The sequence below is a fragment of the Mobula birostris genome, chromosome 5, assembly GCF_030028105.1.
Source record: "Mobula birostris isolate sMobBir1 chromosome 5, sMobBir1.hap1, whole genome shotgun sequence".
In the NCBI taxonomy this organism is placed as follows: Eukaryota; Metazoa; Chordata; class Chondrichthyes; order Myliobatiformes; family Myliobatidae; genus Mobula; species Mobula birostris.
The window spans coordinates 39346199-39358935 of NC_092374.1; the positions used below are offsets into that span (position 1 = coordinate 39346199).

The following is a 12737-nucleotide window of genomic DNA, read 5'->3' on the forward strand; positions in this document are numbered from 1 at the left end:
AAGGAGCAAACCTGGATATTTTTTATTTAACTAATTCAAAAATAATACTGACAAGTTACTATAAGCACAAGACATTTTGCTGATGCTGGAAATTCTAAGCAACACAGACAAAGTGCTGCCTGATCTGCTGAATTCCTCCAGCATCTTGTGTGTGTTGCTCTAGCAAGTTACTGTAATCCTAACTGGTCAGTTGTGCTATGTGTAATTGAAGCAGGTTATATTAAAAATACAGTTCTGGTGAATTTCATATAAGCACTTGGATATCTATACAATTTGTTGCTGTATTTAACTGTATTCATTACAAAGATAAGCTAAGGAAAAAAATTATTAATCATTTAAACAGAGAAATGGAAAACAGCTCAAAATAGCTTCACATATGTATATAATAAATGCATTGGGTGACAGACCATTTTGATGACTGACAATGAATTTCAAATAAGGATATTAATTGATGGTTTGCAAATTATAATCATTACAAATTTGTAGTCACACTTTCCATTAGTTCATAATTGAATGTGCTTGTCATTGACTCAAAGCTGTTTTGAGATGCAACAATTAAATATATTGCAAATTATTTAACTGGTAGAAACACAGAGCAGTTCTAATTAAATCTTTAAACTGTACATTATGCCAATTATTTATAGGGTTATCCAGTCATAATAGAGTAGTAATCATTCACTTGAACAAAAACTTATTTCGAACAGTATAGAGTATAATGAAGGCTTCAGATGAAAGAATCAGGGTACCTTATTCTCCTGGTAATTGTTCTCAGAGGCGTTAAAGAGAATGCTGCTGCTGTTTCTTTGTTCTTTGTTCATGGGTTTGACACCGAACCACTGTTATATTATCACAATTTTGGATGCCATCCCTTAATGTTGCTATATGTCTCCAGGTAGGATTGGCATTTATGTCATCCCAACCACAGGTTTACTTTGTGCAAACATTTCCCCTCTCCCCTTCCCTCTATTAAAATCCAAGCTCCGGCTGATGGCCTTGGCTATCTCCACAGTGGTGGAGCTAACAAATGAAAGACCTTTCTGGAGAAAAGTCAACTCTGTCGCGCTTTGGACATCATTTACTATAGAAATGCTTCTTCTGGAGTGCATGATGCAGGTGGCTTTAAGGAGTGGAGGAGGGTCTCCTGCAAAATTGGAGCTAGCACATTGCATTTTCAATGCACAATTTTGTGTTATGAAACATCAAACATTTCAAATTATAAATTCATAATAAACAAATGGCTCTTATTTCTAAATCAGAAATATTGGATACTGCTGAGAAGAACCAATAGATTAACTTTCCAATTTCTCATCAGAGTGTGTAACAGAAATTCTTAAGCAGAATCGTTCTTAGTAAACTGCACCAGTCTGGTGCAGTTTTTTGTAATTTCATTGTAATGAACCTCAGGCTTAGAAATGTCAATAAAATGAGTGGGCAACGGAAGTCTCAAACCAATCGGGCACCTGCCACTCGAATTTGCCACAAGTAACATGGACCCAATGCCCAAAGAGTAGATAAATGAAGATGTTTTTTTCCATAAAACAACAACTACAAGCAGAAATGAACGAATACTTGATCATAGTATCCTAAAGCAGAATCATAACCAACATTATTACCAATGATGAGCTGAGAGACAAGGGACAAGAGAGACTGTCCATCATCACTGTTCTCTTCCAATTAACCTTTATGGTGTTTTATGGGTGTGAGTACTTGGGGGGAGAGGGGAGATGGTAGTTGTGGCGCAGGTGATATCTATATTGAGAGAATATGGTCCATCAAACAGTATTCTAATTGTACCAGTGTGGCAGTTGCTGGTAGTTGGGGGAGAACCAGGTAACAGGAGGGGTGGCAGCTGACAGATGAGAGAGAGGGGTGGTGGCAGGAGTTATTGGGTAGCTTGCTGAGTCTAGAGGAAAAATCAGTTGCTTCCTCTACCTCACAGGCAGTCCTCTTAGAGCACTTACAAGTAACCATCTTTCCTGCCCTTTCATGCTACGATTTAATATGGCCAACTCATTCTACAGGCAGCTTTTCAAAGGAAAGAAGTGGACATGAAGATAGTTTCTGCCATTTTCCTCTGACATAATACACCCATATTTAAAATTCATCCCAGGATGCATAGCTGCATTTTTCAGTATTGGATTTAAGAAGGAACCTATGTGACTAAACTGTAGTGAGTTGATATTTGCAGCTTAATGTCAGAGGTGGTGGAGTCAGATATAATCACTATGATTAGAAGACATTTAGACAGACAATTATACAGGCAAAGCATAGAGAATACAGACCTTGTGTGGATGAATGGGACTAGTGTAGATAGGTAAAATGGTTGGCTTAGATGTGATGGGCCAAGCGCCCATTTCTGAGCTGTGTAACTGTAACTCTATGATATCTAAATGTAAAGTTCTTAAAGCAGAACCTATAATTTCATAAAAGTTGCTGGTGAACGCAGCAGGCCAGGCAGCATCTCTAGGAAGAGGTGCTGCCTGGCCTGCTGCGTTCACCAGCAATTTTAATGTGTGTTGCTTGAATTTCCAGCATCTGCAGAATTCCTGTCGTTTGCACTTATAATTTCAGCTTATCTGGTTTTGTTTTGTTATCGATTAAGGTGTAGTATTTTCTTCTTCCCTATTTGCAACATTCTAATTAAGTTTCAGTCTCTGCCACAATGGCTCTTGTACATGAAATGTGGACAACACAATGACACACTATGTGTGGGGCTAGTGACAATGGATTGACCCTCTCTTCAGTATTCTGTCACTGAGCGCATCAGTGATTGAGTAGTGGAGATGGAGGTCAGCAGTTGATCCAACACATAGGGAAGTCAGAGATAGCCAGAAGTGGCTGATGGCTGGTGGTTTCATGAACTGTCTCGTATCATTTTGATCTGGCCCACCAAAAACTCTAATCTCTAGTCATCAACAGTTTGTCTCCCTCTTGCAAATATCTGAGACTGAATCAATTGCTTGCATTCTTGGTTTCAAACTTCAACCTCAAACATTTCAGAAATGTTCCAGAATTGCCCACCTCTACTAACCTAATAGCACTTACCTCCCCAAACCACCTCCCCCAACATTAGCTCAGCTGGAAGCAAAAGGCACACTCTCAGGCATGCCTGTGCCTCCAGACATGACCATTCTAATGCACTTCATTCAACACCTAAAAGTTTGGTGGCTGTGTCCTAATTATCATTTCCATAGCCTGCTGGTCTACAAAGGATTCTACTCAAGCAACAGCTCAACTCAGAATCCTCACCTTGTTAATGAATCCATTTTTGATTTCACCCCTCTCTATACCTCTTACACAGGCTTACAAGTAGCTTTTGTAGCTTATAAGTTATCAATGCTCTCCAAATCTGACTTCCTGCATATCCCTTAATTTAGTCACTTTATGGCTATGCTTTCAGCTGCTGTAGTCCAAGGAACTTCCTCTGTAAACCTCTTTGCTTCTGCACCTCTCTTCAAAAAGATGCTCCTTAAAACCTACGTCATTGACCTAGGAGGTTATTATTCTTTTTGAGAGTGGTGCCCCTATTGGTAAAAAAACTCCCTTGGATGCCATGGTAATTTTGAGCAGAGATTACTAATGATAAATTAATTAGTAACAACAATTATGGACTTTTTTTTTGGAAAAAGAGTGAATCCCGTTGCTTCTTTACATGTATTCACTGTTTTACTATTAATGAAAGTATAACAGAGGCAGATTGAAATAAAGCATTTTAGAAAACATGTTCAAAAATTATTGAAATCAATCTTTTAAAAAGACGACTGAAAAATAACATCATATCTAAGTTGTTACTATCTAAATACTGATGTGCACACCAGGTCTGCAAGGATATCACTCAACATTGCTTGTTCTCGCATCATCTAGCTAGTGCCAAGCCGACATGAGATGTTCACTGTGAAAATAACTTACAGCTCTTGGGTTGTAAAAAGTCATTTGTTGCTTCATTTGGCAGTAAAGATAATCATTATATTACTTTTTATTATGGGTGGGATTTAAAGAACCGAGGGCCAACACTATATGCTGCTTGCCAACAAAAAGTTTTGTGTGTACCAGAGGTTTGCCACCCTTGATTCTATACCATAGAGATAGTTATTAAAAACAGAATGTGGTATCACTGCATAGGATTTGTGTATGTTTTGATTCATTATTTACCTGCAGGCAGGAAGAGGTACTGACAATGCTTTTAAAGTGCAAGTAGAGGCTACCAATAGAAAACAATTTCTCTGAAGCCAATTATATGATTTTATTTTATCAATGTGCAAACCACTATACCTGAGGGGTCTCCAGGGGTAACATCATCACTGGGAGACTTCTCTGCCGTATGTGCTTCCAGGCATTTAGGTGCCTCTGCTGCAACTCCAGCTTTTCTTTTTCTTTTTCCAGCATTCTCATGCCTTCCCTCAGTCTCTCCAGGTTTTGCTGGTATTCCTTCCACTGGCCCTCCAGCTCTTCCCGGTCTCGCCCCAGCTGCTGCGACTGCTCTTGGCATTCACGCTCACGTTCCTGTAGCCTGCTCTCTCGTGCTGCCTGCTCCCGCTGCCTACGGTCGCACTCTTGCTGCCAGCGCTGCTGCTCGAGGTGCAGCTGGTTTTGTAGCTTATGCACGTTCGCCAGTTCCTCCCTTTGCTTCTCCATGTTGCGCTGTTTCTCTTGCTCAAGAAGCATATTTCCTCGGGGGCCATGGGTTTGAGCAAATCGTTCGCGCTCCTGCAAGACCAGGCGTTGCACTTCAATGTAACTGTCCTGGACGGTCACTGCAGCCTGAAAAAAAAGCCCAAGAGTGAGCAGAGCATTATCCGGCACTGAACGCATGAACATTATGGCTCTCTTCACGAGAACATTTAACATAAACCTATTCACTTCTGTACACTTTGATGCAGATACTTACTCACAAGTTCAAAAGCACAGAAATTTAATTTAATTGTTCATTTTGTGCAACACCAGCCAGCAATTATGACATAATCTTTAAAAGCCTTTTATGTACCTTTAACGTAGCAAAAACATTCCACAGTGCCATACAGCCTGGAACTGACTCTTTGGATGAACTCATCCTTACTGACTAAGTTACCCATCTAAACTAGTCCCATTTCTCCATGTTAGATCCATAGCCATCTATATCCATCCTGTCCAAATGTTATTATTGTACCTGCCTTAACCTCTTCCTCTGACAGCACTTACCACAGACCTGCCACCCTCTCGTGTAAAAACGTTGCCCCTCAGATTCCTATTAAATCTTTCCCTTTCACCCTAAGTGTATGCCTTCTAGTTTTTGAAAATGAAAACCCTGAAAAAAGTTGTGTATTCACCCTACCTATGTCCCTCATGATTTTATACACCTCGATAAGATCACCTCTCAGTCTCCTGTGCTCTAAAGCAGTGGTTCCCTAAAGTGGGGTGCAGAGGGAATTTCTAATATATAAATGATAACCAATATATCATTTATATAGATAAATGGGGCAGCGGGGGTGCTCAGTAACATCAGCTGAAGGATTATAGGCTTAATTTAAGAAATGGATCACCTACTTGCTCCTCAGTGACTAATAATTGATTACAATGATCACGTAATCACCTCATCTCTTGCTAACCCACCGTTCTCTTAAACATTGCTCACTGCGTGTTAGAGTGTTGTTGAAAAACAATATGACACTTCTGCATTTGGTATATCATGAGAAATCTGGACTGAAGAAATCATGTTATTTCCAGACCTAGCCTGCCCATTATTGCCATTCATTGCTGTAGTACAGTGTTAGCTAGTACAATTCCCATACTCTATAGTGACGCAGTTCCTGTGAATTAGGGCATGCCGTTCAATGGGGTAAAGTTAAGAATCTGCCCTTTTGAATGGTCTTGACCACATTTTTCTAGCCCACAGCCCATTCAAGACATCACTGCCCCAGCTTATGTACCTTCAGGCAGAGAGTCAGGATTTGCTTGAGCTATGATGATGTCATAACTCTCCCCTTTATCGATCGAAGTACTAGAGTTTGACCATGGTCATTAATCCATTAAGAAAATGGCAGAAGCAAGACCGAACAAAAAAGAAATGTAGACAGTGTGGAGTGGATTATCTAAAATATGGATTTATATCTGCAAACAACAACAGCCAATCCGTCTGTTGTGTAAAACAGTTTTTTCAAGTGAGGCAATGAAACTGTCCAGACTCCTTGAACAGTTGAAGAGAAAACACTCTTTTTTTTCTTTGAATTGGGTTCTTTTGTGTTTCTTGCTTTGTGGCTACCTGAGAGCAAGCAAATCTCAAGGTTGTGCAATTTATATACTCTTTTGTATAAATGTACATGAACTTGATAATGCAAACAGAGCTTGGCTTATTTTCAGTCACTTAGTGAAAACTTTCAGAAATGGAAAACACTTTAAAACATGTTCACCAGCACTTCATTACAAAACAATGACAGCTTGCGTGTTTCATCCATTTCATTGCTCATTGCTAAATCCGGAAAGCCCTGAACAACTGATTCTGCCAGCACTAAGGGAGGTCTGAGTATGGCTTTGCATAAGTCACCTGACCAAATAATACAAGTGATTCTGCTCAGCAACAACTCTGTTCAAAGACGAACTAATGAAATGTCTGAGAACGTGAAAGAAAAATTGTGCAACATACTCAGGAGAACAGAATTTGCTCTGCATTTGGACGAGGCAACAAATCTTTGCTCCTTGGTTTTGTTCACTTCATAAAAATGAAAACATGATTCAAGAGAATATTTGCAAGTGGACAAGAAACAGATACAAAAGGGGAGTCAATATTTTGGGTTGCTGAGCAATTTTTCAAAGAGAAGGACATCCTGACTATCAACATTCTTGCTTGTGCAACAGATGGGGCACCATCAATGACAGTATGCCACAGTGAGGTTACTAATTTCTTGAAAAAGCTGTACCTAACATACAGTATTTACCATTAAGTGTGTAATACACAGACAGCATCTTGTCACAGAAAATCTAAGTGATCAGCTGCATATATCATTAAATACTATTTTCACAGCAGTAGACAGCTAGGACACCATATCCATGATCAGCTCCAGCCAAACAGAATCAAGTCACATGCTCTCAATTCTCGACTATTTTGTGAGCTTTGTATTGAGAATGATGTATAGTTTGAATGCTTGCTGTTGTACACGGAAGTCAGAGGCCTCTCAAAAGGAAACTGCCTGAGATGCTTTTATGTGCTTTTTGAAATCATAAAATTCTTTGAAGACTCGAATGTTTCATTCAGTAATCAACTCCAGAATATTTGGCATGACATTGTTTATTTGTCACAATTCTTCGCAAAGCTTAATAAAATCAATCTTCATTTGCAAGGAAATGATGTGAACCTTATCAAAGCCTAATCAGTCGTCTCCACATTTCTGTTCAAGATAACCCTATTTAGGTACAACATTGGCTATCATGACTTTTTCCAATTTCTCAGCCTCTCTGTGCTATAAGAGACAGAAAGAACACCAGATGATGACCTTCAAATGTACTGTGCCCACCTCGATGAGCTACATGAAGACATGTCAGAGAGATTTCAGGATCTTCTCGCAAAATAAATTCCAGACTGGGTAATAAAGTTCAACATTCAAAGTAAATTTATTATCAAAGTACATACATGTCACCATATACAACCCTGAGATTAATTTTCTTGCGGGCATACTCAATAAATCCTATATAATCGAATACATGATATAACCATAATAGAATCAATGGAAGACCAATATGCAAAGATAACAAACTGAGCAAACACAAAACAAAAGAAAGAATAAATAAGTGATAAATATCAAAACCATGAGATGATGAGTCCTTGAAGGTGAGTCCATAGGTTGTGGGAACATTTCAATAATGGGGCGAGTGAAGTTGAGAGAAGGTATCCCCTTCAGTTCAAGAGCCTGATGGTTGAGGGGTAATAACTGTTCCTGAACCTGGTGCTGTGAGTGCTGAGGCTCCTCTACCTTCTCCCTGATGTAGCAGCGAGAAGAGAACGTGGTCTGAGTGGTGGACCTCCTTGATTATGGATGATGCTTTCCTGTGACAGCACTCTTTATAGATGAGCTCATTGGTGGGGAGGGCCAACTCCACTGCCTTTTCCGTTCAGGTGTATTAGAGTTTCCATACCAGTCAGTCAATATACTCTCTACCAGACATCTACAGATGTTTGTCAAAGTTTCAGAAGTCATGCCGAATCTTCACAAACTCCTGAGGAAGTAGAGGTGCTGCACTGCTTTCTTTGTAATTGCACTTACGTGCTGAGTCTAGGATCGGTCCTCTGAAATGATAACACCAAGGAATGTAAAGTTGCTAACCCTCTTCTGAGGACTGGCTCAGAGACCTCTGATTTCATCCCCCTGAAGTTAATAATCAATAATAAGTCAATAATCAATGGTCTCATGGACATTGAGTAAGAGGTTGTTGTTGTGACATCACTCAGTCCGACCTTCAACCTCCCTCCTATATGCTGATTCATCGTCATCTTTGGTTTGGCTTAAGACAGTGGTGTCTTCAGCAAACTTAAATATGGCACTGGAGCTGTGCTTAGCCGCACAGTCATAAGTGTAAAGGGAGTAGAGCAGGGGGCTAAGCACACTGCCTGATGGTACACCTGTGCTGATTGTGATTGTGGAGATGTTTTTGCCAATCTGAACTGATTGGGGTCTGCAAGTGAGGAATAATCCATTCCTGGACACTTGTAATGATGAAATAACAGAAAGGATAAAGGCAGAACTGATCTTGCTAAAAAATGACTTGGGGGTTGAAGCCAAGGTTCAAAAGGTCATATCAAGACTTTTGGTTTCAGGAAGAAATCTCTGAATGCCGTCCTGAATGGTAGAAAAAGGTCAAGATGTTCTTCATTTCCTTTCCAATACCATAGTCGGTGGAGCACAGTTTTAGTGCAGTCATCCAACCTCTTTCAAAGCAATAAAACCTAACTTGGGGATTTGAGACTTCTCTTGAGTGACATTCAGCCTGATGATGAGAAGATGATTGAATTGAATTGAATGATCTTTATTGTCATTATACATAGGTACAATGAAACTCTGTTTGGCTTCCTCTTAGGCAATTAAATAAAGCGGTAGATAAAAACAAGACAGTAATAGAAAAACAGTATTAAATAGATAAGTAGCAGATACAAATACCTGGGGATATGAATTGACAATAAACTGGACTGGTCAAAGAACACTGAGGCTGTCTACAAGAAGGGTCAGAGCCGTCTCTATTTGCTGAGGAGACTGAGGTCCTTTAACATCTGCCGGACGATGCTGAGGATGTTCTACGAGTCGGTGGTGGCCAGTGCTATCATGTTTGCTGTTGTGTGCTGGGGCAGCAGGCTGAGGGTAGCAGACACCAACAGAATCAACAAACTCATTCGTAAGGCCAGTGATGTTGTGGGGATGGAACTGGACTCTCTGACGGTCGTGTCTGAAAAGAGGATGCTGTCCAAGTTGCATGCCATCTTGGACAATGTCTCCCGTCCACTACATAATGTACTGGTTGGGCACAGGAGTACATTCAGCCAGAGACTCATTCCACCGAGATGCAGCACAGAGCGTCATAGGAAGTCATTCCTGCCTGTGGCCATCAAACTTTACAACTCCTCCCTTGGAGGGTCAGATACCCTGAGCCAATAGGCTGGTCCTGGACCTTTTTCCTGGCATAATTTACATATTACTATTTAACTATTTATAGTTTTATTACTATTTAATTATTTATGGTGCAACTGTAACGAAAACCAATTTCCCCCAGGATCAATAAAGTATGACTATGAAATAGGTTGCAGCAGCACCAGAGTATCACAGTAATGCACAAAGTGCCGTTAGTACAAGTATTTGAGTCCTTGTGTGTGCATGTGTGTGCCCACAGTTTCAGTCATTGTCCTGTGGGAGTGGTGTGATGGAGGCCACAGCACTGGGATAGAAGCTGTTCCTCAGTCTATTTGTTCTGGCTTTTAGTGTCCTGAACCTTTTGCTGGATGGCAGTGGGTCTAACAGGGAGTGGCCATGGTGTGTGGTGTCTCGGGTTATGCTGATTGCTTTCATCCTGAGTCTGCTGGAATAGATGGTGTCCAGTCCTGCACCAAGCCCATCCATCTCATTGAAAGGTGAAAAAGCAATGAAGCAGTGAATAGTTAAGATTACTAACGTATACTCTAAAATTGCTCATGAAGATTGTTTTACTATAATTAAATAAACAATTAATTTTATTCGTAGCTTTAAATAGATTTGAATAATTTTTAAATTAATTAGCACTGCTTTAAAATTGAAATTCCTATTTTCTTTCACTGTGCGTCATAAATCAAAATTCTTTATAGTTTTTATGTAATGGCTGGAGGAGTCACTAATTCAAAATGTTTGGGAATCACTGTTCTAAGGAATAATGTCCTTGCCTGCTCCTTATAACCCTTGAGTCCTTGGGGCTTTTTATCATACTCTTCTCACTTGTGGTTGCATAGGAAACTGGGAGGGAATAGAGAGTGTTTAGGGGATGGGTGAATGAGTGGTACAAGAAATTGCAAAGGAATGGACCCTTCAAAATACTGGAAGTGGGAGGGGATGTGTAAATACGTCTGGGAATCAGAACAGAGCTGGCAGAAATTGCAACGAATGATCCACTGAATGTGCAGGCTGGTGGTGTGGTCTGATGAAGGGTCTCAGCTCAAAGTGCCTACGTTTAATTTCCCACCATATATATGTGTGCTGCCTGACCTGTTGAGTTCCTCCAGCATTTTGAGTGAGATGCAATCATTAGCTCTGTTCACTACGTCAGAGGGAAACCTCAACTCAGAAAGATAGAAGACATTGTGGAGAAGGGAATTCAGAAGCACAGACCGTGATGGAGACCATTCCAAATCCATTCAAAGTTAACTCAGGTATTTACTAAAAAGGTCACATTTTTTTCTGGCTGGGTCGATGAAACCTACTTTTGCAGGGGAGGCACCAAGCCAGCATCAAAAGAGAATTATCGTCATCATCTGCATATTGTGCATTCTTCGTGCATGCAAAACGTACTCAGGACCAAATCATTCAACACTTTTGTCAACTATGTTATGCGTGGACATGGGATTCTCACCTTGGATATATTGAATAGCTCTGAATACATTCACAGATTTCTGGAGCAGTGAACTGTGAAAGTTCATCACTGACGAATTGAGAGAAGAAATTCTTCCTGATCTGCGTCTGCAATGGGCAACACCTTAATCTGAAAGTATATCTCTTCATTACCCTCACTGATGGAAAGATTCTCTCAGAGATACCCAGTCTATTCCAATCAGAATTGTATACGTCTCAGGAAGATCACTTCTCATTTATTCATGCACACGGACCAACGTGCATAAACTTTCTTCATGCATCCCAGCACCAACCAGTGATCAATCAGTGATTCTCCTCTGTCCTGCTCCAAATCAAACACATCCTTCCTTAAACAAAATATTTTATCATCGTTTTCCTACATATATCTTTCATACCCTTACATTATCCATCAAAAAATTGAGAAGATGTTTCTAATCATGGGAGAGTCTAGAGGGCAAGGCCTCAGAAAAGAAGGACGCCCTTTTAGAAGAATGATGAGGAGGGATTTCTTTAGATAGAGGATGGGGAACCTGTGGAATTCATTGCCACAGACGACTGTGGAGGTTAAGTCATTGGGTATATTTAAATCAGAGTTTGATAGGTGCTTGATTCGTGAAGGGCATCAAAGATTACTGGGAGAAGGCAAGGGAATAGAGTTGAGAGGGATAATAAAACAGTCAGCAGAGCAGACTCAAAGGGCTGAATGGCCTAATTCTGCTCCTATAGCTTATGGTCTTATGGTCTAAAATCCTATTTGCTTTAATGCTAAATGTGACTCTCCTCTACGGAGTCTGTCTATGTTTCATGCTGTGTCGGTAAACAGCCAACATAATCAAAGACCAGACATTCTCTATTCTCACCCTTCCAATCAGGCAGAATATACAAAAGCTTGAAAGCATGTAGTCACAGGCTCAAAGACAGCTTCTATTCTGTCATTACAAGACTATTCAACAATTCTCTAGTACAATAAGATGGACTCCTGACCTCACAGACTATCCTATTATGGCCTTGCACCTTATGATCTGCCTCCATTGCACTTTCTTAGTAACTCTAACATATTATTCTGCATTCTGTCATTGTTTTCCCTGGTACTACCTCGATGCACTGCTGTAATGAAATTATATGTATACAGAGTTTTCACTCTACCTTGGTACACTTGACAATAGTCAATCTCAGAAGCTTTGCAGTGAACAGGAACTCCTTAATCTTCTGTCACACCAATCAATCACTAAAGTCTATAATATTTTAGGAGCTTAAATGTTTCTCATACTGACATTTACAGAAATCTATTAGTTACAATCTTGCTAGTGATATCTATCTTAACCACAGTGGCAGTAAGTCTTCCACATGCATTGAATACATGACAGTTGCAATCCACGGGATTCATGGTTACCAGCAGTATCACGTGTGTCAATGTCATTCTCAATATGGGAGCTTTCTGAACCACAATAGAAAGATTAACTTTATCTGCACATCTATACCAAAACATACAGTGAAATATGTTGCTTTGCATGAAAGCGAATCAGCAAGGATAGTGCTGGGCAGCCCACAAGTGCCACAGCATAGTATGCCCACAACTCACTAACCCTAACCCACACATCTTTGGAATGTGGGAGAAACCCCGTGCGGTGACGGGGAGAATGTACAAACTCCTTACAGGCAGTGATGGGAATTCAACCCTGA

At 40.2% G+C, this 12737-nt stretch overlaps 1 protein-coding gene across 4 annotated transcripts in view; it reads right to left on the reverse strand.

Moving 5' to 3' along the window:
- Window positions 1–12737, reverse strand: part of arhgef28a (Rho guanine nucleotide exchange factor (GEF) 28a) — a 379030-nt gene that overhangs the window by 51246 nt on the left and 315047 nt on the right. For all 4 annotated transcript variants that reach the window (XM_072257921.1, XM_072257920.1, XM_072257923.1 and 1 more), the window contains one exon: window positions 4273–4761. In XM_072257921.1, coding sequence (XP_072114022.1) covers window positions 4273–4761 — 489 coding nt within the window. The remainder of the gene's footprint in view (window positions 1–4272; window positions 4762–12737) is intronic.